This window comes from Morus notabilis, unplaced genomic scaffold (assembly GCF_000414095.1).
Source record: "Morus notabilis unplaced genomic scaffold, ASM41409v2 Scaffold206, whole genome shotgun sequence".
Taxonomy (NCBI): domain Eukaryota; kingdom Viridiplantae; phylum Streptophyta; class Magnoliopsida; order Rosales; family Moraceae; genus Morus; species Morus notabilis.
In genome coordinates, this window is record NW_010365213.1 from 17,618 (window position 1) to 38,853 (window position 21,236).

Here is a 21,236-nt window from a genome sequence, read left to right on the forward strand (position 1 = left end):
CGAGCTCTTAGTACTTCACTCTATTAGTAGTCTCAACTTTTTATTATTAAATTTAATCAAAATCACATTATATTAAAAAAATATGTAAAACACATAAATTTTAATTCAAATTTAACAACCTAAAAATAAGAAATTATTAATAGTTTATTTTTAAAGTAGTCCCTAAACGTAAACTGTAGTTTAACTAGAAAAAAATTTAAAGTTGTCTCAAACTCTTTTTTTTAGTGCAAATATTTAGCTGAATTTATCAAAATAACCTCAGAAAAAAAGAAAAAAAGAAAAGAAAAAAAAAAAAACCTATCTTCTTCCCCATCTGCGAACCCCCTACCTCGGTACCTCCTCCTTCCTCCTCCACCGGACCACCTTCTTTACCCATATTCTCATAAGTCATAATAAAAAAAGTATAAATCCCATCAAAAGAGAACAATACAAGAAATAATAATAATAAAAAAATTAAAATCCTAAGTTACACATTGTCATTCCCTCGTCACCGTTGCATCTCCAGGCAGCTACCAAGGCCTATCTAAGCAAAACCTCCGCCGTCGCAGCGCTGTTCCACCGCAAGCCCAGGAAACGTCACGAGCTCCCTCCCCTCTTCGTGCTCCCTCTTAACGCCGTCGCTGGTCACGCCTTGATTCTTTCTTCTCCGGCGATCCTGCAGCAACAATTTCGGTAGGCCTCCAGCTCTTCAAAATTTTTTTTTTGATTTTTTTAGTGGACAGTTTTGTATTTGGTTCTTAATTCTTATAACACCAAAACTTAAAAAAAAAGTTTGTCTTTAATGCATTTGGAAAATCGTATGGAACTGCTGAATTCTTCTTCTAAGAATCAAGAGTTCAGGGTCATTTAATTTTTTTTTTTTTTAAGCAAAACCCCGAATCAAATCTTCACATACTTAAAATTGGGGACCAAATGGAACAATTTTTACACTTGTTTACAACCATTGCCTTTTTTTTTTCTTGAAAAAGTATGTGTTTCTTTTAATCTTTTTAATTGTGCAAAATTAATTTTTGCCAACTTTAATGTTTTGTCCACCATAGTAGTAGGAATTGTACCGGTTTGGAAGAGACACGAGGAGAGGTCAAACTTGGTAGGTTGCTCAACAATTGTAGGCAGCCAATAGCCATACCTATTCTTCTCATTATCCTTTGCTAGTGGGTGAGGAATGTTGATTAATTTTAATACAAGGCCAAACGAAAATCTAACTCAAAATTTCAACCATCTAAAAAAAACCCATATTTTGACTGAAGTTACAACTCTTGCAAGTATAAATACCGACTCAAACGCTTTCTCGTCTTTGACGCTCTCAGCCCAACAACACTTGATACACAGTAATAACAGTGTTTATTATAGCTTTGAAGCTTTCTCTTTCCTGAGCATAAGTTTGGACAATTACCCCCTTTTCGGGTAGGTTTTCTCCATTGAAATTGCTCCACAGATTTATATACATTTTCTTATATCAAACTATTTATAAGATTGTAGCCAAACTTTCCCGTTGGATTCAAAATCTATATTTCATTTTCCCTCTTAATTTAGCTCCTGATTTATGGTTTTTTAATTTATTTAAGGTCAGTTTGAGGTTTCTCACTTATTTATTTATTTTATTCTGTTTTGACCTTTCGTTTTGAAATCGATTAGTTATTCTTTTTTTTTATTATTTTATTTTTTCTGGAATTGCTTCCTGTTTTATAGTTTTTATTGTTTAATATGCGAAAATCTATGGTGAAGTTTGTGAAATTGTGTTGAGTTTCTGGCATATTTTTCGTGGGAAGTCTCAGATGGATTTGGGAAATAAATTGGAGGGTACTCGAGCCACCATAGAAACCGAAATCGAATCATTTTTCAGCTCGGCTCCTCCTTTAAACAACAGTCTTGACTTCAGTGAACAAGTAGATAAATTTATCAGAAGGAATTCGGTGGCGTCAGGTAAGCCCACATTTTGGTTAAACCAACAAACTATCTTTGAGTTCCTTTATGTTCTATTTGTTGGGTTTTGATCATTTTAACTTTTCCATACGTTATAAACAATAGGAAATGGAGGACCTAGCAGGGTTGTGTGCGTGACATCGGGTGGAACCACGGTTCCTCTAGAGCAGCGGTGTGTTCGGTACATCGATAATTTCAGCTCAGGCCATAGAGGAGCAGCATCCACAGAGTATGTGGCACCGACATTATCAAATAATAGTGTCTTTCTTGTTGTACTAGAAAGTTATTAATTTGAATTTCTTAATATTGCAGGTACTTTTTGAAGGCTGGATATGCAGTTATCTTTTTATATCGGAGGTAATTCCAATGTTTTTTCCCTCATAAATACACTTCAAGAGGTATAATATGGTATGGTGAAACATTTTGTGATCACATAATTTGGAGGCTTATGTGTGATTTTGTTCAGAGGAACCTGCCAGCCATATTGCAGTTCTCTTCCTGATGATCCCTTGCTAGAATGTTTCGAGTTAACTGATGAGCCAAATATTCAAGGTTTGTAGTTTGTGATGGCCACACATAAACTGTAGTTCGCACTTTCTTTTAGAGAAATGTTTCTTTGTGCCACTGAAGCGTGATAAAATTGACATGAAAAATTGATATGCAAAACTTACACGATGAATAATCTATTCCTTTTGATGGTTTGTACACTGAAAATGACTAAGCTAGTTTCCTCTTCAGTGCGGCAGGAACATTCTGAAGCAGTGAAGAGAGCCATTTCTGAGAACCATGCTGTATGGATGGACTATCTTTGCCTCTCCTTGAGTTATTTATTTAGTTATCCCATATTTCCAGTTTTGGCTTCCTTAGTCTATCATGTAATGACAGATGGCATAATATAACCTGATCCATCCATGCGGTTTTATTCTATTGCAGGCAGTAGTAGAAGGTCTCTTGTTGAAACTTCCCTTTACAACGATCTTTGAGTATCTTCAGGTAACCTGTGATCTGCTGGAAATTGTATTTAATTTTATGCTCGTGTTCTACCGGTTGCCCACCTACTCAACTACTCATTTTTCCCTTTATACGATTTGATCAAAATGTGCAATTTGATTTAGATGTCATCTACCGTTCATAATCACAAATATTCAGTGAGACATGTCATGAATGCTTTGATAGCTTCTATCACAAAGTCAAATTCCATAAACACGAACTGAAGATGTGGTGTTTTTAGATGCTAAAATATTGTTAATCAGTTGGAAAGAAATTTGTAATGAGCAGGTAACCCGTTCCCTGTGTCTTTGTTTCTATTGCATTCTATCTCATTGTATCACATTCTGCTCTGCAATATTGAGAATCACCATCAATACCTCGGCGTAGGTCCGGGATAATCCACAGTCTGGGGCTATTTACAACTATCCAATTAAGAATTCTCATATGTACTAGTACTAGCAAGTGCATCAAAGATGCAGTCATCGATTAGCTTGAGAGACCACAATTACCGCGAGCAAACATATTAATGACGAGGAATACATTTTTGCTATGCTACTAATACTTGTACTTGCTCCGGTATTATGCCCCTGCCTGGCTAAGGAAGAATTATGGGGCGTAAAACAAAAAAATATGCTGAAGGGGGCATACTATATTTAAAGCATACGCCATTAAAGTTAAAGAAATAAAGAGTAGGGCCATTCCATTTCGACAAAAGACCCACGCCCAAATTTTGTAGCTTTGGGTCCACAATCCCGATCATGATTTCCTACCCCCAAAGGGAAAGGTCCTTCCCTTTTTGGTTGGTTGTGAGCGAGGAGGGATTTGAACCCTCGACACCGTGGTTCTAGCCACGTGCTCTAATCCTCTGAGCTACAGGCCCCACCCCTTCTCCACTGAATCTGTTCCCGGGAGTACCCTAGAAAAAGGAACTTTTCCTCTCCCCGGTTAAGATGTGAAAGGCGCCTCTCTCTATATAAGAACGGTGCATTCAGAGGTGTGAAGTGGGAGAGAAGGGATATTGTTAGGCCTCTGGTGAGGAAAGTGTACGTGAGAAGGGCCAAGAAGGGAAAAGGGGAGGGCCTAGAACTAAATGAAGTGGGCCAGCCAAGGGACGTTGGAAGCCCACCTGGGGAACCGGGAATGGACGGTTAGTGCCTGAGGGATATTAGGGGAGTATGGGGGCAGAGGGAAGGGATCATGAATTCTGTGCATGTGTTGCTGCTTGGGAGTCTGGGGATTACTCGAAAATCCACCATTATCTTATTTTCCTGCATTCTGTTTTTCTTCTTTCTTCGTTAAATTCCAGGGCCTTCCATGTGCCTTGAGTTGTAATGATCAATTTCATGCAATAAAAATACATTTAGTTGGATCCAGGATTATCAATTTGTTGACAGATTCTTAGCTAAACTCCTAGGACCCTATCATTTGGTATCAGAGCTGACGATCCATGGCTCATACTTCGCCAGCGGTGAGTAACCCAGGTCGCGTCTCCAGCTTGGAAGGAAGCCTCGAGTCTATCAGAGAAACCATTCAGCTGATGGGGGTGATCGTGGACCACGTACCTCAGTTGCAGGAGGATGTCTTAGCCTTAGGAGCCCAGATTGGCGATGTTCAAGGGGCCCTCCACCGACTGGAGACCTTGATTAGTCACCGACTGGAGGCCCAACCACCAGTACCCCTGCGACGGGAGCAGGGACGAGACCGGGACCGATTGGGTCTGGCCGATTCGCCAGACAGGGGCCGCGGAAGGATGGATCATTGGGGAAGACGACTCGAACTTCTGATCTTCCAAGGGGAAGATCCGTATGGCTGGGTATTCCGGGCGGAGCGTTATTTCGCCATTAATGGCGTCGAGGAGGAGGAGAAGGTTCTAGCGGCCTCGGTATGCATGGAAGGCAGGGCTCTCGGCTGGTTTCAGTGGCTGGATTCACAAGACCCGTTCACCGACTGGCGAGATTTGAAGGCAGCGATTCTCCACCGATTCAGCCGCGCGAAGGACGGCGACCCGACAGAGCGGCTGATGGCGTTGCGGCAGGACAGCTCGGTGACGGAATTCCGCGACTGGTTTGAAGCTTTGGCTGCTTCCATGCGAGGTATTCCTGAACCAATCTTTAGGGGGGCTTTCCTTAATGGGCTTCGTGAGGATGTAAGGGCCGATGTTAAGTTATGTTAAAATATAAAAACTATTGTTGGCTCACCTCCTAACAGCTTAAGCTTTTGGGATGGATTGGTAAAACTAACATGGTATCAGAGCGGGAGGTCCTGAGTTCAAACTCTCGTAATTGCACTATTTATCTCCATTTAAAATCATCACGTGTTGGGTCTTTAATATATCTCGGGCTTAAATATTCACGTGTTGGGCTTTCTAATTAATTTACACACACAATTGCTCATTGTCCAGCCCACACGTGAGGGGGAGTGTTAAAATATAAAAATTATTGTTGGCCCACCTCCTAACAGCTTAAGCTTTTGGGATGGATTGGTAAAACTAACATTGTAGTTTTAGATAGATGGGAAAAACTCTTCTTATATTTCTCATTATAACCGGTAGAGTACATAGGTTATTTATAGAATAAACAAACGTAACCTAGATTCCATAATAATAGGAAAATCCTAACTACGCTAGACTTGAGATACTCAACCATATAAATCAGGTTGTTTATTCAAAAACTAAATAACTAAAAAACCTCCTAATATCTCGACACTCCCCCTCAAGTTGGCGCATATATGTTTATCATGCCCAACTTGCTAACAGGATCTTCAAAAACTGGTCTGAATAAGCCTTTAGTAAGAATATCTGCAAGTTGCTGGTTTGTTGGAACGAAGAGCATGCAGATTATTCCTTTTTCAAGCTTCTCTCGGATGAAATGCCTGTCAACCTCGATGTGCTTGGTTCGGTCATGTTGAACTGGGTTATTGGCGATGGAAATGGCAGCTTTGTTGTCGCAATACAGTTTCATTGGCTTGTCTATCGGTTGTTTTAACTCCTCCATGAGACGCTTCAGCCATAGTAGCTCACACGCACCATGAGCCATTGCTCTGTATTTAGATTTCGCACTACTACGAGAAACTACATTTTGCTTTTTGCTACGCCAGGTTACGAGGTTTCCCCAGACAAAGGTACAATATCCTGAGGTGGATCTTCGATCAGAGATAGCTCCTTCATAATCAACATCAGTGTATGCCTCCACCGTACGTTGTCCAGTTTTGGTGAAGAATAATCCTTTCGCTGGACAGCCCTTTAGATATCTAATGATCCTGAAAACCGCCTCTAGATGTTCCTCACATGGTGAGTGCATAAACTGACTTACAAGGCTTACAGCGAAGGCTATGTCCGGCCGTTTGTGGGACAAGTATATTAACTTTCCTACCAGTTTCTGGTATCGAGCTGTGTCCACAGGTATTCTATCTTCAATGTTGCCTAGCTTTTGATTAGGATCAATGGGCTTTTCTGCTGGTTTACATCCACTCATCCCTATTTCTCTTAACAAGTCTAGCACATACTTCCTTTGAGACACAACAATTCCCTTATTTGAGCGGGCAACCTCCATTCCAAGGAAGTATTTTAGTCCTCCAAGGTCTTTTATTTCAAACTCAGTTGCTAAGGTTTCTTTCAACCTCCTCATTTCCGCCGCATCATCACCAGTGAGAATTATGTCATCTACATAGACAACAAGAACCGTGATCTTACCCTCCATTGAATGCTTTACAAACATTGTATGGTCACTATGTCCTTGCACATAGTTTTGCTTCTTCATTGAGCCTGCAAATTTATCAAACTAGGCCCTTGGTGATTGCTTGAGGCCATATAGTGACTTCTTCAACTTGCAAACTTTGGTTCCAAACTTCCCTTCAAAACCTGGAGGTGCTTCCATATAGACCACTTCCTCTAGATCTCCGTTTAAGAAGGCATTTTTTACATCTAGCTGTTGCAGAGGCCAGTCAAGGTTAGCAGCTAAGGATAATACTACTCTTATTGTGTTCGCCACAGGTGCAAACGTCTCCAAGTAGTCTATGCCATAAGTTTGCGTGTATCCTTTCGCCACCAGCCTTGCTTTGTATCGTTCGAGAGAGCCATCTGAGTTGTACTTGGTGGTGAATACCCATTTGCAGCCCATAGTGGTTTTCCCCTTTGGCAGTGCAACTTCTTCCCACGTTTGATTCTTCTCTAGTGTCCTCATCTCTTCAAAAACAGCTTCCCTCCACTCTGGAACTTGTAAAGCACCCTGTATATTTTTTGGAATCTCCACAGAAGACAGATGAGAAGTGAAGGCAAAGAAAGATGGTGACAAGTGCTTATAGGAGATGAAGTTAGATAAAGAATGTTGGGTGCAACTTCTAATGCCTTTTCTAATTGCAATAGGCATATCCAGATTATTCCTAGAATCGGAATCAGGAGATATGTGATCACTCACTTTTGTCAATTAAAGAATTCCCTGGATCAGTTTGTGAGTTCATTACCTTCCTTAGTTCCAACTCATGGCTGTGTGGATTAGTGACATCAACTTTATTTCTTTTTTCCGTCTGCCTTCTTGAATAAACCTGTATTTCAGCACCTGTTTTTGACCTTTCTTCGGTTCTGCTCATTTCTTGAATCTCAGGACTAGGGGCGTGGGGTTCCTCTCGGAATCTGTGGGACTTTCAATGGGAATAGGAAGGACAACAGGTTTTTCCTTTGGTTTTTCCTCTTGCCTCAAATTTCTAGGTTCATTGGTTTCAAGCCTAATGAGATCCTCATAATGGTTTACCTTTCCCGAATCTTCATGTCTAATCTCCCCTTGAAGATGAGCTCCAAAATATGGTGTATTTTCAAAAAAAGTGACATCAAGACTTACAAACATTTTCTTGGTGACCGGATCAAAACACTTATACCCTTTTTGGGTTGGAGCATAACCTAAAAATACACACTTCCTTGCCCTAGGATCGAATTTCCCTCTATTTCTATCATGAATGTGAACAAAAGCCGTGCAGCCAAATATTTTTAGAGGTAAGGTGGCAGAGATTCTTTGAAGTGGAAAGCATGTTTTGAGCACTTCTAGTGGTGTTTTACGGTTTAAAATCCCCGAAGGCATCCTATTGATGAGGTATATTGCAGTGAGAATAGCCTCTCCCCATAGGTATTTTGGAACATGATTGGTGAACAATAATGCTCGTGCTACCTCTAAAATGTGCTTATTTTTCTGCTCTGCTATCCCATTTTGTTGGGGGGTATCACTATACGAGCTTTGGTGAATGATTCCCTTGTCGACAAAGTATTTCCCTAGGATCTCATTAAAGTACTCTTTGCCATTATCACTCCTAAATACCTGAATGGAAGCTTGGAATTGTGTTTTCACCATATTGTGAAACATTTTGAACACTCCCTCTACCTCGGATTTTTCTTTTAGCAGGTATACCCAACTCGTCCTAGTGTGATCATCTATGAACGTTACAAACCATTTTTTTCCTGCGTTAGTTGTTATCTATGAGGGACCCCATACGTCACTGTGAATTAGTGCAAAAGGTTGTAAAGGCTTATATGACAAAGGCAAGAAAACAGTTCGATGGTGTTTTGCTAATTCGCAAATTTCACACTGAAATGAAGAACCTTTTTAACAAATAACTTTGGAAACAAGAGTTTGAGATAATGAAAATTTGGATGTCCTAACCTAAAATGCCAAATAATTATTTCATTCTCACTAGACACTGAGAAAGACCTAAAACATGTGCTTTGTACAGCTTTATTCAATCTGGATCCATCTTCAAAGAAATAAAGGCCACCACTTTCTCTAGCACTGCCAATCATCTTATCCGAGGTGAGGTCCTGAAATTTACAATAAGAAGGATAGAAGTTAGCTGTGCAATTTAGATCTTTAGTGAATTTACTAATGGACAAGAGATTGCAAGAAAGCTTTGGGACGTGAAGGACATTATGAATGATAAGATTAGGAGTTAAAGGGATGGATCTTGTTCCGGCTATTGTAGAGAGGGAGCCATCTGCAACACGGATTTTTTTGTTTCCTGCAGATGGATTATACGAGGAAAAAAACTTTGGATTGCAGGTCATATGGTCAGTGGCTCCAGAGTCAATAATCCAGGGAACTGAGGTTACACAGGTTAGGGCTAAGTGGTTACCTTGCTGGGCTATGGAACAAGAAGGAGAATTAGACATTTTTTGAGATTGAAATAACTTATACAGGTGCTCCATTTGTTCTTTTGTGAATGGTGCTGTTTCCGAATTGATTTGCTCCACTTGAGAATATTCATTCGCAGTTTGAAATGCACGACCATCTCCAGTCTGGTTTTTCTTCAAATTTGGAGGCTTCCCATGTATCTTCCAATAGGTCTCTCTGGTGTGCCATGGTTTCTTGCAGTGGTCACACCATGGCTTCTTCTTCTTGTCTCCTTCATCATATCCCCGGGTCACCAAAGCAGATTTATCTGCTTCTGTTGCTATTTCAGGGACCACATCCTTCAACATGGTATGTTGTATGGCCTCCTCCCGTCACACCTCTGAAAACGTTTAATCCAGGGAACTGAGGTTACACAGGTTAGGGCTAAGTGGTTACCTTGCTGGGCTATGGAACAAGAAGGAGAATTAGACATTTTTTGAGATTGAAAAAACTTATACAGGTGTTCCATTTGTTCTTTTGTGAATGGTGCTGTTTCCGAATTGATTTGCTCCACTTGAGAATATTCATTCGCAGTTTGAAATGCACGACCATCTCCAGTCGGGTTTTTCTTCAAATTTGGAAGCTTCCCATGTATCTTCCATCAAGTCTCTTTGGTGTGCCATGGTTTCTTGCAGTGGTCACACCATGGCTTCTTCTTCTTGTCTCTTTCATCATATCCCCGGGTCACCAAAGCAGATTTATCTGCTTCTGTTGCTATTTCAGGGACCACATCCTTCAACATGGTATGTTGTCTGGCCTCCTCCCGTCACACCTCTGAAAACGTTTCTCGCAGGGAAGGAAGGGGTTTTTTCCCGAGAATCCTGCCTCTTACTTCGGCTTCTATTGAGTCCAGCCAAGAACACATACACCCGATCGTTTTCTTCTTTTTTCTTGAATCTTGCACAATCGTTTGGGCTCTCCCATTCTTCATCATTGTACTGATCTAACTCCTGCCATAGAGTCAACATCTCATTATAGTAGACAGTCACTTTTCGGTTTCCTTGCTTAGACTGCCACAGTTGAGATTTCAACTCGAATATCAGTGATGAGTTCTCCAAATCTGAGTAGCATTCTTTCACTGCATCCCAGACATCTTTTGCAGTTGGGAGAAATAAATATGGTTTCGCTATGGCTGGTTCCATTGAATTCATCAACCATGACATAACCTGGGAATTGTTTGAACCCCAGTCAGACAATTTTGGATCATCAGCAGTAGGTTTCTTCGCCGCCCCCGTCAAGTAGCCCATCCTTCGTTTTCCATCAATTGCCAGCTTCATCGATTGCGCCCACTCGAGATAGTTCGTGCCATCCAATTTGTGCACCGTCAACTGTGAGCCTGATATGTGCTCGAATTCCCCTGGATTGATCAATTCTTGGGACTGAGAATTTTCAGATGTTGCATATGATGTGGTGGCGCCTCTGCTTGCTCCGGTCATCGCCGTTTTCGCCATTGTTTTTCCTTCTTAAAGAGTCGAGGCTTTGATACCATGTAGTTTTAGATAGAAGGGAAAAACTCTTCTTATATTTCTCATTATAACCGGTAGAGTACATAGGTTATTTATAGAATAAACAAACGTAACCTAGATTCCATAATAATAGGAAAATCCTAACTACCCTAAACCTGAGATACTCAACCATATAAATCAGGTTGTTTATTCAAAAACTAAATAACTAAAAAACCTCCTAATATCTCGACAAGTTACATAGGCCCATTAACCTCCAGGAGGCGATGGATCTGGCCCAACAAATTAAGGAACGAAATGAGGCCATAGAAAGGCTTCGGAAGGGGAGACTGGGCCGAGGATGGAGGTCGGAGGGGCTGGGAAAGGATTTGGGCGTTAATGATCGAGCCTATTCTTCATTAGGGTTTTTTGGGAACTCCCTTCAGTCCAACCAGGGGAAGGAGCAGAGCCCTTCCCAAAAGGCTCGGGGGTGGCCACCGCAGGCTGCAGGATTGTCAGAGGGAGGGGGGCAGGCTTCAAGCGCCTTACTGAGGAGGAGATCCAACGGTAGAGGGCTAAGGGGCTGTGTTTTCGGTGTGACGAGAAATTCGGTCCGGGTCACCGATGTAAGAATCGGCAATTACAGGTGCTATTGTTGGCGGAGGAGGAAGAGGAAGGAGACGAGGAGTTGGTGGTGGAGGAGGAGCCTACAACCGAGGGTGTGGCGGGTCTCTCGCTGAACTCTCTCATGGGGATTTCGTCCTCCAATACCATGAAGTTGGTGGGAACTCTAGGGGACTGATTAATGCCCAAAAGTGATGTTCACAAGCGGTCAATTGTAGCACAGAAGAACGGTCGTATCTACAGAGAGATAACAAATTAGCAAGAATAACTAACAGAATAAGAGCATTTGAGAAAAGTGAATTAAAGAAAAAGAATAGTTTTTGAGATTTTGTTGCAAATAAAATAGAAATGAGGGAATTTGTATGAAGAAAATTCAATAATAAAAACGATAAGGTGTCTGAGAATCCCTAATGTTTCGTTTACCAATTCCAGTTTTGATTCACAAAATAAAATAACCGAATAAATTAAATCTCTATGTTGACTCCGGAAATATTATTATTACAAGTTATCTAAAATCGACAATATATTAATCTGATAATATTGCAGTAAAAGACAATTTGTAAAATAATTTGAATAACAAAACATTGCATGACAGAATTACATAAGAAAAGCGTGACTGAACTTATATAAAAATTGACACACAATATTTTGAAAAGTAATAGAAAAATAGATGAGATTTAATCAAAACCCCGAATTGGGTCACTCAACAGAAGTTCATCTCTAATCTCATCAAGAAAACTCTAGCCTATCTTGCAAAACATTATCACAAGTTCTAGAGACAAAATATGAGACTGACAGCAAGACGACAGAAAACTGAATATTAAAAGCTTATTAAAACCTTAGGCCAACCCCTCTATTTATAGTGTTCAGAGGTTGTCGTCAAATAAGGAAACACACAATAAAAATAAAAAAATACAAAAGAAAGGGAAACAAAATAAAATTACACATAAATTAGGAGAAATCATATATTTGATTTGGGGAAGAAATATGATATTTTTCTCTGATTTTTGGGGAAGAAATTCGGATTCATCTCAAAGGGAACACGTGTCGAAGCTTGATTGGAGGAAAAGAATAAGGCCGCCACGTGTCGCGCGCGGAGTGGAAGAAGGGAGCTGGCGGTTGGAGACAGCTGGGGACCCGCTCAGACAGCTGGCACGCGCAGAGGGAAGGAGCAGGCTTGCATCGCAGGTGTGGGACCCACGTGGAGTTTGGGTTGGAACGCGCTGGAGATCTCACGTGCACGGGACGCGCGCTGTGAAGTGGGGCGTGCTGGTTACGCGCGAGGCACGAGATGGCGGAAAGAAATGGCGCGGATTTCTGCGCTGACTTAGTGGGTTGGCTCGGTGGCTTAAACGGCTCACGGGCTGATGCGGCTCAATGGGCTTAAACGGTTGAGAATATGGCTTTCATGGCTTTTTCTTTTGTGGCTTTTTACACTGCTTTTATCTGTAACTAATTAAGCAAAAACTAGACAAATTCTAATTAAAAATATTATGAATAAAAATAATAGAATTGTTTAATTAAAGCTTAAATATTTTAATATTATATAAATCAAAAGCAGTATTAGGGTGCATTTTCATGCACTAATCAGGGACCGAGAGGTAGTGGTGTTAGTTGACAGCGGAGCTTCCCACAATTTTTTGTCACAGAAAGTCGTGAGGGAGATGCGGATTCCGTTGACAGCCACGGGGGGTTATGGCATCCGGGTAGGAAATGGTGCTTGCTTCCGCCAGCAGGGGGTGTGTAAGGGGGTGGGAACTGAGAATCCAGGGATACAAAGTTACTAAAGACTTTGTCCCGTTTGAGTTGGGGTGCGCTGAGGTGGTACTTGGGGTGTCTTGGTTGCGAACGCTGGGGGAAGTAAGGGCTGATTGGCAGAAGTTCACGATGAAGAGTTCAGAACGGAAGAAGGATGGACCTGCCTGAAGGGGGACCCGACCCTGAGCTTGGAACAGGTAAGCCTTCGCACCCATACTCGTAAGTTCCATAGAGAAGTGGTTGGGGCTTTGCTGGAAATTTATTCGCTAGAAGGAGAGGATGGGGGCAATCCAGGAGACAGTGAGCCTAACTCCGTTCAGGGGGTTTTGGCTCGGTTCCCTGAGGTGTTCAAGACACCTGAAGGGTTGCCACCTATGCGCGGGAGGGATCACCATATCACCCTTAAACCGGGAGCAAAACCGCCTAATATTAGGCCGTACCGTTATCCACAAGCACAGAAGAGTGAGATTGAGAGGCTGGTCACAGAGATGTTGGCCTCGGGGATTATTCGGCCGAGTAGTAGCCCATTCTCAAGCTCGGTTCTGTTAGTCAGGAAAAAGGACGGGAATTGGCGCTTTTGCGTCGACTACCGAGCTCTCAACCAGCTCACGGTGCCGGACAAGTTTCCAATCCCTATCATCGACGAGCTGCTGGATGAATTGCATGGGGCTGCCGTGTTTTCTAAGTTGGACTTAAGGGCCGGATACCACCAAATTCGGGTTAGGGAGTTCGATGTGGAGAAAACTGCATTCCGCACGCACGAAGGGCACTATGAATTTCTGGTCATGCCGTTTGGCCTGACTAACGCTTCTGCCACATTCCAGGTCCTCATGAACAGGGTCTTTCAGCCATACTTGCGCCGGTTCGTTTTGGTCTTTTTCGACGATATTCTAGTCTATAGCCGAACGTGGGAAGACCATCATGAGCATCTCACCACGGTCTTGGAGGTCCTGAGGAGGGAAAGGTTGTTTGCCAACCGTAAGAAATGTTCATTCGGGCAGCAGCGGTTAGAATACCTTGGTTATGTCATCTCAGCAGCCGAGGTAGCAACTGATCCGGCCAAGGTGGAAGCTATATTGTCGTGGCCCACACCAAAAAATGTCCGCGGGGTTTGGGGATTTATGGGGTTGGCGGGTTATTACAGGCGCTTCGTTCGAAATTTTGGGCATTTGGCACGACCGTTGACCGACCTACTCAAGCGAGGGGAGTTCAAATGGACTGAGGACGCCACCGCCACTTTCGAGGCACTCCAGCAAGCAATGACTACCCTCCCCGTTTTGGCAATGCAGATTTCGCGAAGCCATTTGTGGTCGAAACGGACGCCTCGGGTACTGGCTTAGGGGCGGTGCTGATGCAGCAGGGCAGGCCTATTGCCTATTTCAGTAAGGCACTATCGAGCATCACACGGTTTCGTTCTGTGTATGAACGCGAACTCATGGCAGTGGTCTTGGCGGTACAGAAATGGTGCCATTATTTACTCGGGAGACACTTCGTGGTGCGAACCGATCAGCAGAGCCTGCGGTTCCTGATGGACCAGCGGCTTTTACCCCCGGAGCACGTTCGCTGGGCCATTAAGCTTTTTGGATACGACTTTGAGTTGCAATACAAGCGGGGAGCATCGAATCGAGTAGCGAATGCCTTGTCCTGGCGCGAGGAAGACACAGAGTTGGGTTTAGCTGCATTGTCCGTTCCCCAGTTCCTGAATTGGGACGAGATTCGGCAGGGCCAGCGTCTTGATGGGGACTATGCGGCAATGATCAGAAAATTGGAACAAGGTGAGGGGGTGGCACCTGGATTTTCACTCCATCAGGCCCTATTGTGCTATCGCGGCAGGGTAGTGTTACCGCAACATTCCCCTTGGATAGGTCGGATGCTTCATGAGTTCCACGACTCGACCTTGGGTGGACACTCCGGGTTTTTGCGCACTTATAAGCGAGTGGCTAGTAACCTGTTTTGGTGAGGAATGAAGAGGGACATACGCCAGTATGTGGCTGACTGCCCCATTTGTCAGCGTTCCAAGTCGGACGCGCTGGTCCCCGCAGGCCTGCTACAGCCACCGCCTATTCCAGAGAGGATAGGGGAGGGGGCTGATACCATCTTGGTCGTCGTGGATAGTCATTGCTGAACTATTTCTGTGTGAGGTGGTGCAGCTCCATGGACTTCATATGTGGTCTGCCACGGTCGCAGGGGGCTGATACCATCTTGGTCGTCGTGGATAGGCTGTCCAAATATGCCCATTTCCTGCCATTGTCTCATCCATTCATAGCCAAGAAAGTGGCTGAACTATTTCTGTGTGAGGTGGTGCAGCTCCATGGTATCCCAGCCTCTATTGTCACTGATTGAGACCCGCTTTTCATGAGCGTTTTCTGGCGCGAACTGTTCTGCATGCAAGGCACAAAACTGAGCCGCAGTTCGGCTTATCACCCCGAGTCGGATGGGCAAACAGAGGTCGTAAACAGGTGCCTGGAAGTGTATCTCCGTTGCTTCGCAAGTGACACGCCTCGTTTGTGGTCGCAGTACTTGCCGTGGGTTGAATTCTGGTTCAACGCCAATTTTAATGCATCTGCCAAGCATTCTCCCTTTCAGGTGGTCTACGGCCGTGATCCTCCCACAATTCACCGGTTTCAAGACTCCCCTTCAGCCGTGGAAGATGTCAACCAGCAGCTTCAACAGCGGAATGAGCTCTTGGATGTCCTAAAAGGGCATCTTGTGGTGGCACAGCAGCTTATGAAGAAGTTTGCTGATGTGCATCGCAGGAAACTATCCTTCAGACCTGGAGACCGAGTCCTTCTCAAACTCAGGCCTTATCGCCTCAAATCCTTGGCACGGAAGCCGAATGAAAAGCTCGCCCCTTGGTTTTATGGACCCTTTGAGCTTTTGGAGAAGATCGGAGAAGTTGCCTATCGCGTCTCGCTACCGGCGGATGCGAGGATACATCCTGTTTTTCACGTATCCCAGCTTAAGCCATTCAGGGGCATGGACTCAACATGTCAGCCTCTTCTGCCTCAACTTTCGGACGAGCTGGAACTATAGGTCGAGCCTTCGAACGTCGTCCGGGGTCGGTGGTCACCCTTTGGCGGGAAGCTGGTGGCTGAAATTTTGGTGCAATGGAAGGGCTTGCAGGATTGGGAGGCCACATGGGAGCTCTTGGACGTGTTTCAGGCGCAGTTCCCTGATTTCAACCTTGGGGACAAGGTTGTCTTCCGGGGGGGGAAGGTGGGGTTTGGGGGGGGGGGGGGGGATTGATATTAGGCCTCTGGTGAGGAAAGTGTACGTGAGAAGGGCCAAGAAGGGAAAGGGGGTGGGCCCAGAACTAAATGAATTGGGCCAGCCAAGGGACGTTGGAAGCCCGCCTGGGGAACCGGGAATGGACGGTTAGTGCCTGAGGGATATTAGGGTAGTATGGGGGCAGAGGGAAGGGATCGTGAATTTTGTGCATGTGTTGCTACCTGGGAGTCTGGGGATTACTCGAAAATCCACCATTATCTTATTTTCCTGCATTCTGTTTTTCTTCTTCTTTCTTCGTTACATTCCAGGGCCTTCCAGGTGCCTTGAGTTGTAATGATCAATTTCATGCAATAAAAATACATTGAGTTGGATCCAGGTTTATCAATTTGTTGACAGATTCTTAGCTAAACTCCTAGGACCCTTTCATTTTTTTTTCTTTTTCATATTCAAAAAGTAATAAGAATGAGAGGTGTTAAGTTTTTTATCATCCTGACGTCGAGCAATTTTTCTGTAGGACCTCCCCTACAGTATCATCACTGTAGTAGAGTTTAACCACCAAGTTCGGGATGGATTGGTGTGGTTCCTCTATGCCTAGGACACCATAATATCGAACCATGAACGAAGAAAGGCATGAGAGAAAAGCATATTGGCTAGTGATTGTGAGGCCCCAATTCTTGACTGGAGGGGACACTAAAGGCCTCTGCCCTTCCATCCCTTGGATAGATAGAGAGGGAGGGCAGAGCTTTTGTTTTTTTCGTGTTGTCAAAGAGTTGAACAATGAAAATAGATGGCGAGTGCCTGATTGAATTGATCGGGTCATGTAGGAATAAGGTTCAAGTCTACCGGTCTGTTAGGATGCCTCAGTTGCATGCATCACTGCACTTCCACTTGACACCTATTGTAATGATAAACGGCTTGTCTCGCCGTGACCTTCTAGATATTGTTGTCTCTATTTGTTTTTACTCTGATTTCTCTTTTTAGTTCTTCTGTTGTTATGTTTTGTCAAGATCATTTTTGAACCCACAGAAAACATCAGAATTCTTATTTTTGTACTTGTCTATGAATAATTTAGGTTGGCTTCTTGTCAACCAAACCTCTGTATACTTTTCGTTTTTATTATTGCAAACTCTTTCCTGTAATGATGTTGTCAAAGTGCTTTGCAACTTAATTTTCTTATGTTTCCAATTCTTTTTTTTTTTTGTCTCTAATGGAGGCTGTTATGTTCGTATGCACCTTGTAGGCTTGAATAATATTATTTCCTCACATTTATTACTTTGTCTTTGTATGTTGGACAGATGTTGAGGATGATTGCGATACCAATGAGCAATCTTGGACCAAATGCAATATTTTATCTTGCAGCTGCTGTCTCTGACTTCTATGTTCCTTGGCAAAGCATGGTAGGGACTAAATAAAGTGAAAATTTGTTGGGATATTTAGTTACAAAACTTATATGGCATGTCTAAATGATATTTTTCTACGTATGGAGTGTAACCATATGCAGGGTTGCTATTGAAAAGTGGGAGAAAAAGAAAAACATGTAGATGCTTCTAGTGCCTGTACAAACGTAGAAAGCATCAACTCTTATGTAAAGCCGTGGCTTCTCTCTGAAGCATGAGTTTTAACTGTGCAGGCAGAACACAAAATTCAATCAGCATCTGGCCCTTTAAACATGCAACTTGCTCAGGTGCCCAAAATGCTATCAGTGCTAAGGAGAGACTGGGCTCCTATGGCTTTCTGCATATCATTTAAGGTAAGCTATTATGCCACCACCTTTTAGCTGTATTTTACTCGATACATCTAACATTTAAGATATTCTTGATAAGAAATAACCAAGATGTAAAGCAAACAATTATTTTTTAACAAATTTTTGAGACTGAAAATTTGTTCTTGCTTGGCGGAACAGCTCGAGACAGATTCCAAGATTCTGCTAGAGAAGGCCGGTGTGGCTCTTAAGAAGTATAAGATGAATATGGTGGTAGCAAACGAGTTATCAAGCCGCAAAGAGGAAGTTGTGATTGTCACAAGTGATGGGCAGATTCCAGTTCGCCGAAACAAGGCTGCGGGTGTTGATGATGTGGAAAATCCTCTTATTCAACTTATTGTCGAAAGACATTCAGCCCATATCGAGTCTTCTAATCTATAATATGATATCCGACTATCTGAGCCTAATGGCCTGGCTAATAACTTCAGTTGTGTTAACAGTGGCACATTTTTATTTTTATTTTTATTAAAAAAAAGTATAACGAGAGCTCTCCTTCACGAGAGAGGTCTTTTCATTCTCATATGTCTATGGGATATAATAAAATGCTTTTCTTTGAATTCATCGAAGAAATAATAATATATACAATTTCCCCTTTTTTTGTTTTGTGTACAATAAGATATGGAGTGGTGTATCAGTATACAGGACAATCCCAGAATGTTTTTGCTATATACTATTCTGGAAGTAAACTGAGTAGAGCAGCGTCTAATTATTCATCTTCTGTGTCAAGCTCAAGGCCTTCTGCTGCTAAAAGCTGGCTAATGACCTTTTTCTTCTCTTCCTCCGCTTTTCTTCGCATCAAGTCTCTTTTCTTCAAGACGAGAGTGTGCCGTTTAAGTGTGCTGTGGAAATATTCTGCTGACGCCTTTTTCTCTCTTGCCAGGATTCTCTTCTCTTCTTCTGGATCAACCTACAATCGCGAAACATTGATTTTGAGAAACAATTATGTAGCCAAAGACACATGAACTTGCAGATAACGATATTCTTTCAAGGGGTTTACTATGAATTTGTGAATGTCAATTAACATTGATAATCGTTTCAAAATCAAACAACATGGTAATACTAGCAAGGGTATTTGTGTAGTCAAAAAAGTATTATTGGATACCTTTGAACGAGAAAGACGACGCGCGCGAAGATTCATCTCTCTCTGCTGTTGCTCGGCCCAAGCTGCTATTGCCATGTCACCCTGCTGATCGAAAGCTTTTCGCTTCTTTATAAGCCACTCCATCCAAGCTTGTGACGCCTGACGAAAATGACGAAATGTACATACCATTGTTGCAGTAGGAAAGCCAAAACAAGCAGTTAATACGGTTATCTACTAAACGTAACCTGCAAATCTTTACCTTCATTGGGTTGACCCTGTTATCCATATCATATTTTCTGCGTTGCTCTTCATCTATGAGCAACTCATAAGCAGCTTGAATCTTAATAAATCTAGCTTCCGCAGTTTCCCCCTCCTCAAGGGTCCCTCTACCATCGTAGACTTGACACATGAAAATTGACTGAATCAATTTGGAGAATTGACAATCGGACCAATAATTGTTAAGAAAAGTTGTAATTATTGATAAATACTAATCTTTCTAATCTCTAGATTTAAGTCCAAATCAAGATTTGAAGTTCTTGAGAAGTTTTCCAGCCAAGACAAAGGACAAACCATCTGGATGATAATATTTGGCCAAACGTCTGTATGCAACCTTTATCTCCTCCTCATCGGCATCCCTTTCTAATTCTGCATAAGGGAAAAAAAGATAATTCATCAAAAATATTGATAGATTGAAGAAATCAAAATAAAAATACATCCTTTTAACCAAACATGAATAAACTGAAATGCCCAGGGAGAGAACATTTCTCAATTTCATATATCAATCACATCGTTCCCATGTCCATAACATCTTTCATATTCCATGAATTTTCCCCCCAAATTTTGTGCTTCCGAAGCAAAAACAAGTCACTGGAAAAAGGTTGAAATTTCAATTCAATCACCAGAATTGGTCCACTAAAAGATGTTAAATTCAAATCGAAGAAAACGAAATTACCAAGAGTTTCGTAAGGAGATTTGGGCTCAGTCCAATTCGCGGCCTTAACCAAAGTCCTCCTCTGATTCACGCGAAACCAACGCTCAGTTCCATTGGAAGGCGAGGAATCGATGAGCGGAGAGAAGAAAGACGGCAGAGAATAGCGAGGTTTGGTGTTAGGGTTTCGAAAGGAAACAATAGAACGAACTTGGTGTCTGCAACAAATGGAGGAGGAGAAGAACACCCCGTGTGGCCTACAGATCGTTCTCAGATTGCTCATTTCAGAACTTCTGACCACCAATCTATTCGAAGAAAATCCCAGAAGCAATATCTATGGTGTCAATTTCTCGCAGAGGATTTTTGGGAAAATCTGTGACTTCTCAGGGTTGAAGACGTGAAGGAACTGAACAGTTTCTACAAGTTTTTTGAGAATCTGTCTGTCTGTTTGTTTGTTTGTTTTTTTTTTTTTCCTGAAAATTTTGAGAATCTAAATTGAATCTCTTTATGAGTTTAGTTGGTAAATTCGTGTCTTAATTTAAATTATAATTTATTATATTTTTATAAAAAATATATATAAATTAAAAATAATTTTAAATTATAATTAAATATCTATTTATATTTTTAATTATTTTTTTCTGCTTATAAAAAATACTCGTTTCCATTTTTTTTTTTACGTATTCTTAATTTCTGTTTATAAAAAATAATTTTATTCTTTTTCAGTTTTTTGGTTTCTCGCAGTTTTTTTTTTTTTTTTGGAATTAGTTTTTTTTTCTTTAGATTCTATTTACCGGCAATTTTTGGTGGGCGGTAGAGCCTGTGCCTCGCTGTAGCTTGACGGTTGGGACTGTCCCGCCCAAATTATTGAAGACAAAAAAAAAAAGTTCAAAGTAATAGCGTTCACTTCTTTTTTTTCTTTTTCTTTGTTTTTTTTTTTTGAAAAAAAATTCGAATATAATATATGCACCATTAACTCCATTCTTTAATTTAGTACTCTCATGTTTACTTACCAAGATTGAAGAATGAGAGTGAAAAATGTGAGTCAATTCCATATTTATTTACTTTTTTTTATTCTGAAATAGGAGTGAGATTGGTGGGTCCCACTCAAATTTGGGATTAAAGAATAAGATTAGCATTCTCATGCCCCCCATTAGAATTGAGACTCTCATTCGTAATATTAATATTAATTTACTATTATACCCTTATTTTACTTATAAATACACAATTAAAAATAAAATTCAAAAAATAATAAATGCAACATATATTTATTATTTTATTTGCCTAATATTATAATATTAGCATAATTATTGTTAACTTTAATATAATAAATATGTACTTTATTTTT

At 41.7% G+C, this 21,236-nt stretch overlaps 2 protein-coding genes across 5 annotated transcripts; one reads left to right on the forward strand and one right to left on the reverse strand.

Moving 5' to 3' along the window:
- The first annotated feature begins 248 nt into the window (after nucleotides 1-248).
- On the forward strand, nucleotides 249-18,271 carry LOC21404361 (phosphopantothenate--cysteine ligase 2). Of its 4 annotated transcripts, none has more exons than XM_024171874.1 (10): nucleotides 249-672; nucleotides 1,773-1,926; nucleotides 2,032-2,155; nucleotides 2,239-2,283; nucleotides 2,393-2,478; nucleotides 2,665-2,717; nucleotides 2,860-2,919; nucleotides 17,416-17,517; nucleotides 17,751-17,870; nucleotides 18,024-18,271. In XM_024171874.1, the coding sequence occupies exons 2-10, from the start codon at nucleotides 1,779-1,781 to the stop codon at nucleotides 18,261-18,263; spliced, it is 978 nt and encodes a 325-aa protein (XP_024027642.1). In that variant the 5' UTR covers nucleotides 249-672; nucleotides 1,773-1,778; the 3' UTR covers nucleotides 18,264-18,271. The 4 variants fall into 4 exon arrangements, with proteins under 4 accessions (XP_024027642.1, XP_024027643.1, XP_024027645.1 ...); XM_024171875.1 differs by having other exon boundaries at nucleotides 1,779-1,926; XM_024171877.1 differs by lacking the exon at nucleotides 249-672 and adding an exon at nucleotides 1,306-1,407.
- A 299-nt stretch (nucleotides 18,272-18,570) lies between these two features.
- Nucleotides 18,571-20,343, reverse strand: LOC21404363 (dnaJ homolog subfamily C member 8). The gene is made up of 5 exons (XM_010107551.2): nucleotides 19,916-20,343; nucleotides 19,534-19,608; nucleotides 19,223-19,362; nucleotides 18,985-19,122; nucleotides 18,571-18,789 (listed from the first exon to the last, which is right to left on the reverse strand). The coding sequence occupies exons 1-5, from the start codon at nucleotides 20,172-20,174 to the stop codon at nucleotides 18,589-18,591; spliced, it is 813 nt and encodes a 270-aa protein (XP_010105853.1). The 5' UTR covers nucleotides 20,175-20,343; the 3' UTR covers nucleotides 18,571-18,588.
- Nucleotides 20,344-21,236: the final 893 nt, after the last annotated feature.